This window comes from Scaptodrosophila lebanonensis, unplaced genomic scaffold (genome assembly GCF_003285725.1).
Source record: "Scaptodrosophila lebanonensis strain 11010-0011.00,11010-0021.00 unplaced genomic scaffold, SlebRS2 tig00000001-arrow-pilon, whole genome shotgun sequence".
Classification (NCBI taxonomy): Eukaryota; Metazoa; Arthropoda; class Insecta; order Diptera; family Drosophilidae; genus Scaptodrosophila; species Scaptodrosophila lebanonensis.
In genome coordinates this window covers 21,129,342-21,147,116 of record NW_022060529.1, presented here as the reverse complement: position 1 = coordinate 21,147,116, position 17,775 = coordinate 21,129,342, and the positions used below count along the sequence as shown (strand labels likewise).

Here is a 17,775-nt window from a genome sequence, read left to right as displayed (position 1 = left end):
TTTTCAACCTGCAGTTTCTGTTTGTGGCTCTCTGTGCGCAAGCCGTATAATAAATAGTACGCTACTTCGAAACTAAGTTTGGGTTCTTAGAATTACAATTAACCTTCACTCAAGTTATGAAAACTGAATTAGAATTACAGTTCCTAGAAGTAGAATTGATTTCGCTTAACTTATTAGAGCTAGTTATGCTGTGAAATCAAACGTATACATGCAATACATTTCTGTATGTTTCATTGTTCTGAAATATTGGTATTTCAGCTGGATCTTCATCACTTGTTAGCTAATCTGAAAATGTTTTGGCCTGTATTTTACTTCGGAAAAACTTTGACACCTGGATCTTTGATTAGTCCTCTGCTCAATAGTCTGTTATTTGTCGTTTCAATTCCTCGAGATAATCTTCTCAAAAGCGTTTATAGCAGGTTCTGTGATTGCTATACATTATTGCCTATTGTTATATAATAGAGGACCACTCACAATTCAGCCTGTCACTATAAATATGTTCATTACAAGTTTGATAACTCATTTAATAATTGTTTGTTTCGTTGTCAGTCATTTAATTATAAAAAGAGAGGCTCTCAAATCATTTTTGATCGTTTGGCGTTTGGTAGTTGTTGCCCAAATTATATTGCCTTTTAAATTATTCATTTAAAAATCATAGCAACTACAAGTACGTTGCTGTTATCAGAAAGTTTTGTCAATTTATCTAAGCTTGTGATAGCTATGTAGTTTTCTTCATTATCTCTTACACCAATGGGCATAATTTTCCATGAATAGCTTTATTTGGCTTAAGTATCATGGCTTGAGTGTCTCTTTCAAATATTCGTCTATACCACAGAATCAAATATGCGAACAATCTAATTAAGCAAATTAGTTTGTCAAAGAACTTTTTGAGTGGCTGAAAGCACCGCAGGGAAAAGAGAAAAATTTCTTTAGTTTAGTTTTTTTTTTTTCTTTAAATATTGATAGAAGCTGAGACAGCAGTGGTCCCAACAATTCAATTATGTGAAGTGAAAATAAACAACAGGTAAAGCATTCTCCGAGTACAAGTACATCGAAGCAGTCGTACAAATAAATTTATGCGTGTAGGTCATTGCACATTCAACTAATTCGCATTTCTACGCATGCAGAAGCTTGTGAGCAAGCTTTGTGGAGCACTCTGAACTGTGGAAGTCTGGAACTCTGGCATTTTGAGCATCTTTCATTTGCAGTTTTATTACCTTCATTATTCATGAAATGTTGTTGCCGTGCTTGTTTGTGGTTGTGCAGCCATGGAAAAGCCAGAACATGAACAGAAAATTGGAAGAAAAATGTTCAAAATGCTGCGCTTGAGTGTCAGAAGCATTTTTCTCACACCAGCTTCATTCATGTCAACATTAAAGGCCAGATTCAAGACCAGCGAGCACATGCTTTAGCTCTAAATTTGATTTGATGTGTCGGTCAAAACAATATACTTGTATGTAGTTTCACTGAATAAAGATTTAAGCGAGTTTTTCATTTCAAATTTGCATTTAACGCTCGACTTGTGCATGCAAATTTATATGTGTTACCCATATATGGATGAATATATTTGCACAAGCTGACAACGAGCCCGTATGTTTATTACACATAACACACTGATGGCACTCGTGTATTTTTTCATACAAGTATACACCATCTCGTAGATGTGAAGTGTTTCTGGGTAAATGGCATGTACAAGTAGTACTAAAAAAATTTGCATTTTACGAGGCACAAGATTTTGTAATAAATCTCATTAATTCCAGTAAGGCGCACAAGTATAAAATAATTACAATGTTGACGTGAAGATCAGGTGCTGATTATGTCAAATAATACGAGTACGCAATTAAAAATAAATCATTCCAAGCAACCGCTGCGTATACGCAACAGTCTTGTTGTGAATTCGTGCTATTTGCGATTTTATGCAAATGAAATTAAATCTTTGCTAATAAAGCTTGACATTGCGCAACGCATTTCTGGCATGGGACTGAGTCAATGCCCAAAGCAAATCCAACTGTGTGCGCACCGAGTGGAAAATTGAGTGCTGATCCACATCAATTGGAAATTAATGCGTGTCAAAATGCCACGGAGCGAGTGGGGCGCTGACAGGCGCGTGCGGCATAACAATGGAACGGGAAAATAAGCAGAACCGTTACTGTGGGCAGCGAGTTAATGAGCAGCATTAGGAAAATGGAAAAGCATTTCAGCGACTGAACGAGTATCACAAACATTTTCTTTTGCTTTATTATGCATAAACTGTAGCATAGAATTATGGGCAACTGCTTAATCTTTGACTTGACATTAGCAGACATCGCTTTATACTTGTACTGCTGGTAAATATATTTATATTCTACTATTTCGATTGAGCCAAATTATGAGATCAATTTAAGTGTCAAATGCCGCCATACTCAACACTTGGCTGACCAGCGGCATTTCACACATCATTAGTCACTATCAGAATTTTATACTTACCGGAAAAGTGTCTCAACATTACGCCCGTCAGTTTTGCTGTTTTTGTTGTTGTAAATGGCATTAAGCCCACGTGCAACAAATGTCCCAACGCGTACATTGCCGCCTGCTGTTTGGCATCCGCTTCGTTCCACTCGAATGATTCGCGCATATTTTGCATTTGCTTTCCTTCATTTTTTTCTGTTTACCGAAAAGCTTCGAGTAAATGTGTCCTGATGTTCGCTGATAATCAAATAAAACCGTTTCTGAGCGCATCGAATGAAGTATCTTGAATGTAAGATGACACTTCGGACTGACTGCTTTCAATTTCAAACCTTTGACGTCATCTTGACTAGTTGTATGAACAAATTATTTAAATATGGCAGTTAGTTATTTCAACAAATAAATTGCTTAAAAATTGAAAACAATTATTTTTAAAGGAAATTTTTAAAAAAATTTAAAAAATGGTTTTGAAAAAAAAAAACTAAAGACTTCATTTTACAAAATTGTTTAAATTGTTGACAAATACCACATAGGGGCATTTAACTTTCGGTGACGAGGACTTATAGGACATTTTTCTATGAAATATGCGCACTCTACTTGCCTTTTCAGCTGGAAACCTTGGCGAACTTTAACATGTAGACATTTTTTTTGCTCGTCCAGGTAACTTATGGGATCATTGTAGACAGTCCGGCTTGCTTAATTGGCATTTTGATATGACAGGCCGATACTCTGGGTGCCAGGAAAACGGCTTCAAAATGGAAAATAACTTTCAGCTTGGGTCGTTGGTTGTAAAAGCCCGTCAGCAAGGAACGTTGGCGTACAATTTGCAAAGAATTTTCTTTGCTTTTGTTTTTTGTGTTTATTTTATGAATTTTGTCAGTAACATGGCAAATTAAATCCTTTTAATTAATATGGTCGGGTAGAGAAGGTATAAAAAAATTTGAGTAATCTTATGTAGGACTCTTGCTTCCTGCTTCTCGCCTTTTTTTGTTTTTCTCTTTTAGTGCAATTTTTCACAATCAGGCTAATTGTAATTTATAGCATTATGCGCAATACGACGCTGCCTCAAGGTGGACACAAATAGAATTAAGTTAAATTTAATGGTCAGCTTGCTTGAACTTACTTGTGTTGTTGTGTTGTGCCTTTGCATAGCCCACGCTTCATTTCAGTCTATTTACATATCAAATATATTTTCAGAAATTTGTGTTCTCTGAAAACTGAAGCGACAAGTCCTTTTTATGCCCTTCTATTTTCCGCAATTTGGTTTTAGGGCGCAAATTGTTGAGTTTATTAGCCTGATTTTCAATTCCTATTTACGGCACACGTTATTTTTAGCCTCTTTGGGGTTTTGTTTGCCTGCTTGGGCAAGCATACCATTATTGGCCTGAATTGTGGCAGTTCGAACTACAAATAAGCTATAAACAAATATGAGTGTTGCTTTAGTTCTTGGAACTTGTTGAAAATATAAAATAAAACATTTTAAGTCTATTCGTTAAGCTACGTAATTAAATATTTGTAACATCAAACGGATACTAATTACATATTTAGCCTAAAATATTTAGCTGGAATGGCAAAAATGGCGTTTAAAGCCTACTTTGTTTGAAAGAATATTTGTATATAAATATACTTCGTTTGGCCTGATTTATCAAAATCTAGTTAATTACCTGTCTGCTCATTTTTGACAAAATATAGAATTGAATTCAATTGAACTTGCTACAGAAGCACATCTGCAAACAATGTGTGTTTTTTAATATTTCTGACCAATAGCTAGGACGAAATTAAATTTTTTGTTTCTGAATTACATAACTATAAATTAAATTCAAATTTTAAATTGTTGGTGTGTAATATTACAATTGTTTCAAAACTGATACAGTATTTTTGGGAACAGGACTCATTTAAAAGCGAGTGAAGTATTAAAGTTATCTCAGCCCGACTCTGGAGTATATTGAATATATCCCTTTACTCGCTGCTGCCATTCAACCAATTATTCGCATGTCAGCCGTATAGTAAGGGAGATAGCTTAAGGTGATAAATAGGAGGCGTATAAAAAGATTACACTTTGTTTGTCTTATCAAGTTTGATTTTCGAAGCTGAAGAGTAGAGGGCTTACAAATGATCATAAAATAAGTGAATAAATCAGTTTAGACAATCAGAAAAAATAAGGAAACTGAACTTTTCATCAAGACGCTCAGTCTTTCAACCATGGCTATCATTAAAAAATTTACGCACAACAACACGCTCTTATATACATTTTTATATTACATTACATTACACAGGAGCAGAAACATACAGAAACAAAAATATTCAGTGTTCTTTGTGCCTAAAATATCAAATTTATAAATATACAAATATATGTCTATTTCTTTAAATATGTATGTAGTTGCAATTGTTGACGTTTAAATATGCATTTAATTAATTAAATACATGCAAAATAAATAGATATACGTATCAAAATTTTAAATATATTTGATTCAAAAGTATTTGTAAAATTTTCGTATTTTCTTTCTTTTCGCTCTTTTTCCCACTCTATACGTAATCTTTGTATTGTTCGAAACACATTTCACTTCACCACCCACATGATTGCTAAAATAACAAAAAAAAAAAAAAATGAAATTAATTGATATACCCACAACTTTTGCGCTCATTACTTCGATTTTATGTTATTTTTGGTTGCGACTCTCTAAGTTTTTGCCCTTACAGCTGCACTGTTGGGAGCGCGATTTCGCGCCGGTTCCAATGCTGGTATGCTTGGATTGGGCGGCTTGCCTGGCTTGGGTGGCGCTGCGGCTGGGGACAGTGATGCGGAGGGTGGTGAAGGAAATAATTTGGATGTACCTGCTGGCTGTAACATGGGGCGACGGCGAAGTCGAGCGGTTCTGTATCAGTTATCCGGTCATTACAAGCCCGAAAAGGGCGGTGTCAAAACCAAATTGAAGCTGGGCAATGTAAGTATGACAAGCGTAGAAGGAGCAAGAACACTAACAACGAAATCGTTGGCCTTAGTTTAAATGGCGGCGTCAGATTCAATTAACTGTGAATCAGTTTAAATTTGGGTTCGCCTTTAAATTTGCCGGTCCTACGTGAAGTTTTGTTTGCTAGTGGACTGACGAGCCCATATTCCATTCATTTTAATGCGTGCATTGAATTAAGACTGTATGCCAAACTAATCCTTTTGTACAGTGAATTTTATTTACCTTTGAAAACTTTCCACTTGTAGAACTTCATGCATTCGACCGAGGCTCCATTTCCTGAATACAAAACGCAATCGATAAAAAAGTCACGCTTGATTTTGCCCCATTATGGCGTTTTTAAAGGCATCTGGGACTGGATAATACTGGTAGCGACATTCTATGTGGCTCTTATGGTGCCCTATAACGCGGCCTTTGCCAAAGCGGATCGTCAGACGATGGTCTCCGATGTGATTGTGGAGGCTCTATTCATTGTTGGTATGTATTAGTTGAGGCAATGGCAACTGGCTCAGTCATTTATGGTTTGTTGATGTGTTTTCCTTTCTGGCCCTTTTGTTCTTTGCATTTTCATTTGCCTTGTTGGCCTTTTGTTACATTTACGGCCAACCTGTTGTGTCCGCTCATCTTCATCAGTACAAGTATCATCATCAGCATCATTCTTAGCCTTCAGCTTCAGTGCTTCTGTATTCATTTATGTTCATTGGGGAAATTGAATTTGTTTCTTGTTGCTTAATAAACGTTTATGTTGTACTCCCCCTGCTGCACGTCTTGATATCACGCATTGCTCTTATTTTTATTGCTCTTTTATTGCAGATATTTTGTTGAATTTTCGCACGACCTTTGTCTCGCGCAAAGGTGAAGTTGTCTCCAATTCCAAACAGATTGCAATCAATTATTTTCGTGGCTGGTTTGCTCTTGATTTATTAGCAGCTTTACCCTTTGATCATCTGTATGCTTCTGACTTGTACGATGGCGAGGTAAGTTTTCATTATTATTATTAATCTATCGAACTGACTCGTTTATTATTCGGTATTTACGTTACTCTTTTAATTAAAGAGCAATATGTAATGAGTAGAAAATGTATTTTATCGAATATAATTGTATAATTATTGAATGCGTGGGATTTATGAAGGGACATTTAATGTGTTATAAAATGTCATTCACTTATGCGGGACTTCATTGCTGTTCAGTTGAATTGTTTATACCGGCAGACAGCACTGAGCGTCTCTGGTTGGAATTAAAAAGGAAGGGAAGTAAACAATTTAATTAAATATGGCATAAGAAGTAGGTATAAATAATAATGAGAAGGTATTAAAAATGAAATGGATAATAATGTTTGATACATTTCGACCAGTGATACGACTTCCAGAACGGTCTTCAAAAGATAAATAAGTAAAGCACCTACATATGTCACCTTTTGGATTTTTGGTTGAACTAACACTTTAAAAGATTTGTTAAATGTCATGAATAGTGATTTATTTATTTACTTAACATTTAATATAACTTTATATTATACACTTTGAGCATTGTCATCCTTTGCCGTTAAATTCTGTTTCTGCCCAAGGGTTTCCTACTGCTTATTTACTTGACGCTTTAAATATATAATTTATGAAAGAAATCCTGTTTCTATGTTACGTTTTTGTTTATGTTGAATAATTCAACTTGTGATCATAAGCAACTACTTACTTAACATTTAAGCCACACTTTAAGTAAGTTTCATCGTTTAGTAAATGGCATTTAGGTGATTTGCATAAAACAGTTTGTCGCATGCATAATTCTTGGTTGCCAGCTGTCAACTCCTGGCAGTTTTGTCACAGGAGGGACCAAATTGTGTACGAAATAAAGTCAAAACTCGTTTATCATGCATAGCCGCAGAGCTTGTTGGATGTTCGCATTTGAAATGTGCTTGCCTGTCAAAGAAATTTTCACTTTTTCAGCGATACAAATCATTTTTAATTCACATTCCAGAGGCTTCTCTTCCTTGTCCCTTTTACGACAGTGCGATACGCGCCAACTGAACTGGATACTCAGCAATTTTAGAGTGCACTTGCGGTCATTAAGCTGATTACTTGGCCCCATGGACAACGCGTTTCCCGCCATGGCGACCTCTTTCGCTATTGTGCTGTTTAATATAATTATAAACTGCGACTACCATAGTGCACTAAGAATAGCGCCGACGGTGGCGCAACTAGTACGGTGTGACCTAAATGTACGAAAATTGAATTTACCCTGAAAAGTATGCTATGAATAATATATTTAAGAATCAAACGCTTCGAAGTATTATCACATTGAAAGAAGCAGTAGTGCATTGTGCAATTAAAACGCAATTGCTGATGTCTGCTATCTGCCCAGCACGGCAGCTACGACTGCTAGAAGCCTTGGTCGCGCAACACTTGAGGCAATATGCGGTACTTTGCTTTTATTACATTTCATTGTTATTTTATTTGTCAATCTTCTCTCTTTCTTTGCACAGTTGTTGCGTGCTTGAAGTGGTCAACGTTGTCGCGTTGATTGTCTGAGACACTGTCTGGTAAAAAACTAACAAAACAAAAAATTAAAAGAATGGAAAAATAAAGAGAAAAACCGCGCTGGCGCCTTTATTGACGTTTCAAGGGCATTGTAACAGCGCCTAAGCTGGTGTCTCTTAGCTTCCCTCTGTCCGTCTAGATAGAAAAGAAAAAACACAGAAATGTAATCAAAAGCATAGTTGTTGGTGCGTTATGCCATTGTGCTCTAATGCGTCGCGAATTTGCTAAATTTAAACACATTTTTCTCATCGATTTTTCGAATTCTCAAGGCTCGGACAGAAAATATTTACTCTGCCCACATTGCTTGCTTTTGCTGCCTTTTGATAAAATAAAATGATATTAAATAGAAATCATTTTAGTTGCTTCGTTGACTTCCGCATTTATTCGTGACAGATACATTCTTTGTACTTAAACTAAATCACAGAAATCAGAAAAGTAAAAAAGAGACAAAGCTTGTTGCTTACTTTGTGAAAAACCTCCCGCGGCAAGGCAACGGAGACCATTCACTTAAATCTCAGTGTCTGCTAAGCTGTCCGGTATTTTCCTAACTTTAAACAAATCCTTAATGTGCTCTAATTGCAAATATTGTATGCCGGAAAGTTATAAAGTAGTAAAAACACATTTAAACCTCGACACAGCTCAAGGCGAAAAACATTTTGAACGTGCGTGCAGAACTTTGTAATATTCTTGCGTGTATCTTCCATTTTCTGCCCAACATGTAAGCCAGCTTTTTATTTTTTCAGCTTTCCGTGAATAATATTTAAGCTAATGCACCCGAAACGTGGTATAAATTTAGTTCGTTCCAAAGTTTTAATTATTTTGGAGACATAAGTGGCAACAGGCACCGAGACTGCGAGTAAATCGTGCCTTTGACAACTGAGTTGGTGTATGTGGCTGTGCTTGTGCGTGTCCTTGGTACCGGAAACGGAAGTTTCCATGACACCGACTCAACTTGGTCACAAAGTAAATGTTGTAAAAGGCGAAGCGGCACGAAAGTTTTTTAAGAAAGCAAAACTGAAGCAACACAAATGCAACATGAATTGCAATTATATTACATGCGAGGGCAGTTCAAAATGTTTCTAGCCACGCCATGAAGAGGACCTCTTATATTAACCCAAAATTAATAAAAAATCAACATTTGATTATTTAAGTCGACATCAGTGCTTGTGTAAAAGTGGATAAAATGGAATATCAAGAGTTCAATATCAGTCAAGAGATATTTGTTTGAAAAGTTTTTCTTAAAACCAAATTTTGCTTGGATACAGAAAACAACCGTTTTGAGGAGCATAATAATTTTTGGACGTGTTGAAGAGGTGAGAGCATCCCTGGAAGAATTGTATTGTGTAAGAAGGAAGCTACTTTGAAACTGTTGTATCATGGTCAGGTTGCAAACACTTAGGGCTGCCCTCGTATTATACTATATAACGTGTAGGATTTGCCGCTTTAATGTCTGTCGCCCACACTTTTGTATGTCAAACGCTTAAAGGAAAAATCATATGTACACATGTATTCTACCATGACGCGTTTTTTTCTAAAGAAAGCTTTATTTTTCAAATGGCAATAGTTGAGGAGTAGAGGAAGTGAGCTTTAAAAAATTTACTTTGAATTATTATTTATTTTTTCTTATAAAAAAATGATTTACAATTTATTGAACCAGTATTCTGCTACCAATGTGTCAGATTTTGCTATTCCATAGTTCACATCTAAAGGACACACTTAAATTTATGTAAATACTATATATAATGAAAAATTAAAATATTATTAAATTAGATATGAAACATATTTTATGATATTATATATTTTACACTAGAGATCTCGTGGGAGATCCTTTTTCATAATCTTCGCATTCCGGGTCTGGAGAGCAGCCGTCTCGCTAGTGCAGGAGAACCAAAATAGTGAAACTAATAGATTTTTGGGATTATTTGAGACCTCTCTGAATTCGCTGCATGCGCTCGTCACATAGTCCTTTTATGTTCTGATGCTGCTGCTGGTGTAGTTGCTATTCAAGGAAAAGCCGCTTGACAAGCCCGCTTGCTACCATTTTATTCGTGCTTTGTACATTTTCAGTACGTTTATTGAATTTGTTGCAGGGCAGCTGCTTTTGGGTTTATTTCAGTGCCTCAGTTGATAATGCTTCAAACGCTATACGTACGAGTATATTAAAAAAAAAACGTTGCTGACGGCAGCGTCCAATTTGAACGCACATTAGGCAACGCCTCGTCAGTTTCACGACTTAACTTTATAATCATAAAAGTACAAAAAATTGGTCTGTAGTTGGCAGCCAAGCAACTGTCGGACGACCAGTTCGTAACTGGCCATAATTTTAAATGGCGACAACGGGGGCGTAATGTTGTTTATGTCTGTCAGTGTTGGCCACCTCTGTGCGTGTGTCTGTGTGTAAATTAACCTTCATTCTGCTCAACGTAAAAGGTTGCCCTTTTTCTGGGTAACTATGCCTTGATTTTGCGCCACAGCACTCGTTTAGTTTGTTCTGTCGTTATGATCGTTTCCTTTTTGATTTGTGTTGATACCTTTTATGAAGTAAATAGAAAGGCCGGAAGTATATTTTGTATGTGTCTATTTATAATTTAACAGGAATTTATAATATATAACTAAAGATCCAATAAGCGTGTAAAAATGTGAGCTAATTAAATTTATATTAATTTCGAAGTGACATAAATTTGGAGCCCTAAAAGTAAGGCACAAATATATTTCGCTTAACTGCGCAAAATCTCAATGGATAGCTGAAATTTTGACAAAGCTGGTGAACCTTCTGTAAGGTACAAAATTAACGAATTAAGCAGACATTTTTTGGGCGCGCTTAAAGGTCAACTGTTGTTTGACATGAAAGTTACATACGCCTTTATTTGCATGGTCAACATGGCTGGCTTTTACAGAATGTCTGAAAAGTCCTTTGAAACTGTCCGTATCGTGTACCATCAACACGAGCCCATGCAAAATGGCGTATCGAAAATGCGTACACTTGAAGAAAAATTATCAAAGTAATAGATAGTGTTTTGTTTACAACTTCTCACCATACGTTGCTTGTTGTTTGCTTTTATGTTTAGGAACCTCGGTCCATTTCGATGGGTAACTTACTATACTTGTTATGTCACTGCTCTCAGAAAGAAATGGTTGAATTCTCAAGATATTATATCATAAGTATAACCATCATCAGTCGACGTTTTCGAAAAGAACTCTAGAATTGAGCTGCGAGAATATTCGGCTTCAATAAAGTTAATCATAATCTGCTAATTGTTTCGAGCCTTTAATAGTTGTTGGATGGAAAATTTTGGCTATAATAAAAATAGATTTAAATATGTTTTTATTTGTTTTTAAAATTATTAATTAATAATAAATACAAAAATAAAAATAGTAAAAGATTAAAAATGCTTGACTGTTTTTAAAAATAGTCGCATTAGTCTAAAAATGAAAACAAAAGGGTCAGCATTATTTCGTTTTGTACTCATGGCATTCAAAACTAAAATAAATATGTTTTGTTTCTAACGACCAGATATTTACATATTAGTGGCAGAGAGTATGAGTACTAGTTTTATAAGTACGTGTACATTGTTCAGCAATTATTGGCAGAATATTGATATTTTACAATTGCTCTTCTTTCTATATTTTTTCGTTAAATAGCATTATTAACTTGGTCCAAGTTGATTAATGTTTGCTCGAAAACAATCTTGAAATTGGAGTGTACATTTGCGTATTTTGATGGGAGATGTTTTTTTTTCTCTTTTGACATTTTCCATGCTTGTTTACCACCATGGATACATAGTGTTCGCTTTACTATTAACGATGCATCTTTCATCCTACACACATAGGAATCACACATTCATCTTGTCAAATTGACGCGTTTGTTGCGCCTGGCGCGGCTGCTGCAAAAAATTGATCGATACTCTCAGCACACGGCCATGATTTTGACGCTTCTGATGTTTTCATTTACGTTGGCGGCCCACTGGCTGGCCTGCATTTGGTACATCATAGCGGTAAAGGAGTACGAATGGTTTCCCGAGAGCAACATCGGTGAGTATGGACATGACTAAGGGCTGGGCATCCAACATAGTCAGGATGGGCACACTGTCACACGGTCACACATGTTGACTTGTTTAGGTCCCTTAGTTGGACAGTAATTTGGTTAGTTGGCCGGCAGACTGGCCAACGGCGTTGATTGTGTTTGCACTGCACGTCAAATGTCGAAATTGTATAGCTTCGGGCATAAGCACCACACACAGCTACAGGTACATACATACATACATACATATACTATACACATACGAGTACGTACTACATAAGGTACTAGAGCTGCAGCCTTGGCATTGACTTTGGCTTTCAAATGCGCAGCGCGCCGCAAAGTTTAAAGCATGCATAGCTTTTTTGATTAGACCCATTTAAATGCAAAGTTTTGTGTTTTGAGGCAGCCGCTTGCTAGAAACTTCCACATAAAATCAAATTAGCTTTTATTGTAATTTAAATGCATGTGCCTGTGTGTGTGTGTATTTGTGTGTGTGGACTTGAAAAGTTTTTATTGTAATTTGCACATTTATTTATGCGTTTGCCACTTGTGCGCTCCAGTTGTTCTTACTGTTCCTGCCTTACCAAGCAAACAACAACAGAAGTTAGCGAACATGCCCCCAGATACTAGGCGGGAAAACGCTCCCCATGTGTGTGTGTGTGTGTGTGTGTGTGTGTGTGTGCGAGCCTGCCTTGGAACAAGCAACAAATTGCCAGTTACTTTTCACGTCAATATGCTGCAAGCATGATACATTCGTGTGATAGTATCTTTTGTGCTAGAGAAAGATGGAAGATTAAAGCAACAAATGTCAGCGGCAGAGCGAAGTTGTTTTTCTTTCTTTTTTGGTAAACACCAAGGGATTTGTCATGCTCTATATACATACATACATACCTATGTGTATATGTACGAGTATATATATATATAAATACATATTTGGGAGATGTCGTGACATCTTACAGTCCGCTGACTAGCTAACTGACTGGCAGACTGAAGGATACAAGCATACAAAAGTATATACATATACATATATACATACTCAATAATATAGACGCTAGGCCAAAACTTATACCAATTACGCTGCAGATTTTCATTTCATTTTGGCCAACTCATCACAACTTTGGAAATCGTGCGTCAATTTAATAACTGCAATTCGTTTCCCGCATTACCATTAATCTACTCGCATGTGCCTTCCACGTTCGGCACGTATATAAGTACTAACATACATATGTACATATAAATATAAATTCATACATATATGCTTTTCGTATATATGTGACTTACTAAATGATTTCTTTCGATTTTCTTTTTCTGCTCATTAAAATCTTCAAGTGTTGCTTACAGGTTGGCTGCAGTTGCTTGCCGAACGTAAGAATGTCACCGTGGGGATGTTGACAACGGCTGAGACTTATTCTACGGCGCTATATTTTACCTTTACGAGTCTGACATCGGTGGGTTTTGGCAATGTCTCGGCGAATACAACGGCTGAGAAAGTGTTTACTATAATTATGATGTTGATTGGTGGTAAGTAGAGATCTTCTCCAATAGTTAGCAATACACTTGGCGTTTGATTTATCGTCGAGATGTGGAAGTGGGTATATACATACTAAATGTACATGTATATAGATAAATACATATACAACATGAATGTATTTCCTTTAGTAACATTAGAAGATTATCAGAAATCACACGAAATGTCAAGATGTTTCTAGAGCCATTGCGAAAAGTTTAAAGACACCTGATGGGGATAAAAATCTTTAAGATTTTGACAATTAACTTAAAGTGAAGAACTTTCGTTAATTTATATTTTTTTATTTATTATTTTTAAGACAGACCTGAATTTTGGCATTTGTTTTTTAATTTTCAACAATGGACTGCAGTTTTCCTCAGAAGACACATCAAAATATAGTATGTTTGGTGGAATTTGAACAAATCATTATTAATAACAGAAAAAGATAATTAATAATTACAAAATTGGGAAAATTGAAAGGAAAATACTTATGTGTATAAATAAGTCATCCGGTTAGAGAACGTTACATAAACTATTTATATTTTATTCAATAAAATTAAACAAATTAAATTCCTTGTATTAAGGAAATTGGAAATTGTTGTAGACGGTCGTAGTAAATTGATTTTTAACTCGATTTTCTGACTCAGCCGGTAGTTTCACTGAGGATGCTGTAAATAAGGATTGCAAGCTTTTATTTCAAGCCATATACTTAATGAGTATTGCTGGCCCTTTTCAATTTATTTATTATTATTTATTAATTTTAAGACAGACCTGAATTTTGGATTATGTTTTTAGTTTTCAACAACAGACTGCCGTTTTCCTCAGAAGACAAATCCAAACATGTTTGGTTGAATTTGATTAAACCATTATTAATTACAGAAAAAGATAAATATAATTACAAAGTTGAGAAATTGAAAGCATAAAGAACGATAAATAAACTGTTTATAGGATATTCAATTAAATTAAAAAAAAAATTCGTTGTGTTATGGAGGATATTGATGCAGACGGTCGTAGTAAATGAATTTTTAACTCGATTTTCTGACTCAGCCGGTAGTTTCACTGAGGATTACAGATGCTGTAAATATGGATTGGAATCATATATTTCAAGCCATATTAAGCTTATGTGTATGTGTATTGCTGGCCCTTTTCATACACAAGTAGTGTGGCCAATTGTGGACAAGGGAAAGCAATAACCTGGTTGTGAAATGTGCTAACTTAAACGAATCATATTTGCACATAAATCATTTATAAGTTTCCTTGCTTTTATTTCCCATTTCCCAGCGCTCATGCATGCCGTTGTTTTCGGTAACGTGACGGCCATAATACAACGCATGTATTCACGACGTTCGCTCTATGAGAGCAAGTGGCGTGACTTAAAGGATTTCGTTGCATTGCATAACGTAAGTAGAAAAGGCTCTGTGCGTGGGTGGGTGCAGCTCATCAACTCTCAATAGCTATGCACAAGTGGGTTTAGGAGCAGCACACCAACAACAACAATACTATACAGCTCAGCAACAACTGTGCCGTTATGAAATCTGCTATCGCAAATCAATTTGCAAAATCACCGGCCATACCAAGAGCGATACGCGTACTTGTATAACCATTTCAACCGTAACCCTCGATGGCCGCCCAAGTGTCGGCTCCTGCACGTGTCCATGGGTTCGCAATATGCGGTCGTCGAGAGCTGAAGTGTTCATCTCTGTTCTTCTCTATTGGATTGCACGGCCCTGTTTGGCAAATGCCATGCAACATTAGGCACAGGCAGGACGATCAGAATTGCGCTTGCAATATGAAACGCAGACGCTTAAGGCCTTCATGAGAGCATTGCTGTGGTCCTGGCTGGAGCAACTCAATGGCATGAATCGAGTACAAATCAATAATTTATTAGAATAGCAGACAGAGACACTCACGATATCAATAGAATACACTCGTTCTTTTGCTGTCCAATTTTATTGCGTTTCAAGGAAATTAAAGTTAGCTCAAATAAACAATTGCTCGGATCGACCTTGAAATATAACTAATTATAGAAACTAAGAATGGAAATGGATGAAGAGAAGTTTTTTGCTGTTGCCAGGTCTGCATGCCTGAGTGGTCGGGTAACTTTTGAGTTATTCAGAGTGCCACCATAATCTGAAGTTTTATAAACATATAGTATATTTCTGCTGTCACAAAAGTAATTTTTTGTATAACTTTACTGAAGCTTACTAACTTAATAAACAAGTTGAGTAGTTCTTTTCAGTTTTTTGAAGAAAATTAAATATTTCATTAATGTTGCAATTCCGTTTACTCATTCATTTCTCTTCATTTCTCTACTAATTCTTGCAACGTTGTTTTCGTTTATTAAAAATTCGGATTGGCTATCGTTCGTTTTCGTTTAACAATGATATAACTGATTTACCTATTTACTGCTTACTATTTAAAAAAAAAAAAAAAAAAAAAAACAACAGAAGGAAGGGTTAAGTGAACAAGTCCACTCTGGGCTATGCTCGGATTAAGGTTTTTGATTTTAAGCAAGTTCAAGGGACCTAATGGTTGGAGTTTTCAATATTAGGTGGGCATGATTAGTATTTTTATTGGCCAAATGGATATTGCGTTTTCATATTCTTCTGATAAGGTGCTAAACTTAAATGCACGGATTTAATGCTTATATTAAATACAGAAAAATATTCTTCTGATACTCAGCTGTAGAAATAGATGTGAAGAGATTGGACCAATCATAGCACTTTTTAAAGCCATTTAATATTACCTGTATTAGTTGAAATGCGACTAAAAGACATCCCTTGGTTTCCCCAAATATGTTTCATTCATTCTCGTCATAATAAAATTCAATAGAATTAAATAAAACTCAATTCACTACTGGGCCAGTGCCGTAAAAAGGATGTGTGTACACGTATACGTGATGGTTGCGTAATCAAGAACCTTGCATTTCATACTGCCCTTAAGCGAATACGGTTGCATGCAAATTAAGGAAACCTGTACAAAATGCAATTTACATTTACGGCTAATTACAGAATATAGTTGTTAATTCTGTTGTACATTTTGTGTTGTTGTTGCCACTGGCAAAGGGCCAAACCAAATTAGAAGCCATTGTTAGAGAACACAATCTTAGTTAAATACTGATATTTGTTCCCTTCTTCTTTTACACTAACAGATGCCCAAAGAGCTGAAACAACGCATCGAAGATTACTTTCAAACTTCATGGTCACTCAGTCATGGCATTGACATTTACGAGGTGAGTAAACAGCACAATACGAGTCTGTATAGCATGAAGCATATATATGTGGAATTGTAATACACATAGGGAAAAAGTAATAAAGAAACCATAAGATCAAGAGATGTAAAGCAATAAGAACAGCATCGAAAGTAAAACACAACTTATTCAAGTAAAAATAATTTTCTGGAACATTAAAATAGTTTTTTCCAATACCAAGAATTTATATTCTAAGATCAAAGATTATTTGTCTTAGATTATTAGATTTCTTTTGACAAAGTATAAGTTCGATCTCAAAAATTTAAGGTGATTGCTTTGGAAATAATAAAAAGATTTTTAATGATTTAAAATTATTTTATTATTTTAAGATTGAATGAATATTTCACTATTTATATTAAACAAACATTAAACATCGGAATAAAATATTTGTTCGTTTATTAAAATTTTAGAATATATTTATATTTAGCTTGATTGCAAACTGAATTAAGTGATTTATTAGAAGCTGATATGTATGTATAAATTTAAGAAATTTAAAATATTTTTTCTGAGTGTACTTGTACACTTGTATGTTTGTATGCCATTTAAGGGACCATTAATGCTTTTTGCGGAATCGGAAAGTTTCTGCCTGAGCGCCAAATCTTCAGATAAAGGCGCTGCCCTCTTGATTTTCGAATTTCTCTATATATGAGTGAGCTGTTTGTCTGTCCATCACTCCATTTGTCTTCCAGGCCGTCTCTGGCTGTTGTTAATTAAACGAATGCTGGTAGCCGGCCATTCCGTATTGACAGACTGGCTTGTATATCATATTGATTGGCATGCGCAGGCTAAAAGTCAGTCTGGCTCGAGGATGGACCTTTGATTGCTCACATGTATCCATATTTCTGTGCGTATGTGTGTGTAGTATATGTGCATGTATTTGTTTTATTGTCCGTGCTTCTGACAGAGCATCTGCTATCTGCATCATTCAAAAATTCATATTTATACTCGTATGCGCCGTTGGAAATTTTTCATGAAAATACATTTTAATAAAATACTTATGCGGGCATATTGATTAATTGATATCGGCAATACACTTTTAATGCAGGTTCGATTGA

The 17,775-nt window shown here is 35.6% G+C and overlaps 1 protein-coding gene across 2 annotated transcripts in view; it reads left to right on the top strand.

Annotated features, from left to right (window-relative positions):
* The window catches only part of LOC115632258 (potassium voltage-gated channel subfamily H member 8), a 43,455-nt gene that overhangs the window by 13,238 nt on the left and 12,442 nt on the right, over window positions 1-17,775 (top strand). Inside the window, exons 5-11 of one of the 2 annotated variants that reach the window (XM_030529343.1) lie at window positions 5,146-5,390; window positions 5,663-5,891; window positions 6,228-6,391; window positions 11,773-11,974; window positions 13,293-13,484; window positions 14,752-14,870; window positions 16,622-16,702. In XM_030529343.1, the coding sequence (XP_030385203.1) occupies window positions 5,146-5,390; window positions 5,663-5,891; window positions 6,228-6,391; window positions 11,773-11,974; window positions 13,293-13,484; window positions 14,752-14,870; window positions 16,622-16,702 (1,232 nt within the window). Of the gene's footprint in view, window positions 1-5,130; window positions 5,391-5,662; window positions 5,892-6,227; window positions 6,392-11,772; window positions 11,975-13,292; window positions 13,485-14,751; window positions 14,871-16,621; window positions 16,703-17,775 lie in introns of both variants that reach the window. The other variant, XM_030529335.1, reaches the window with a different exon arrangement.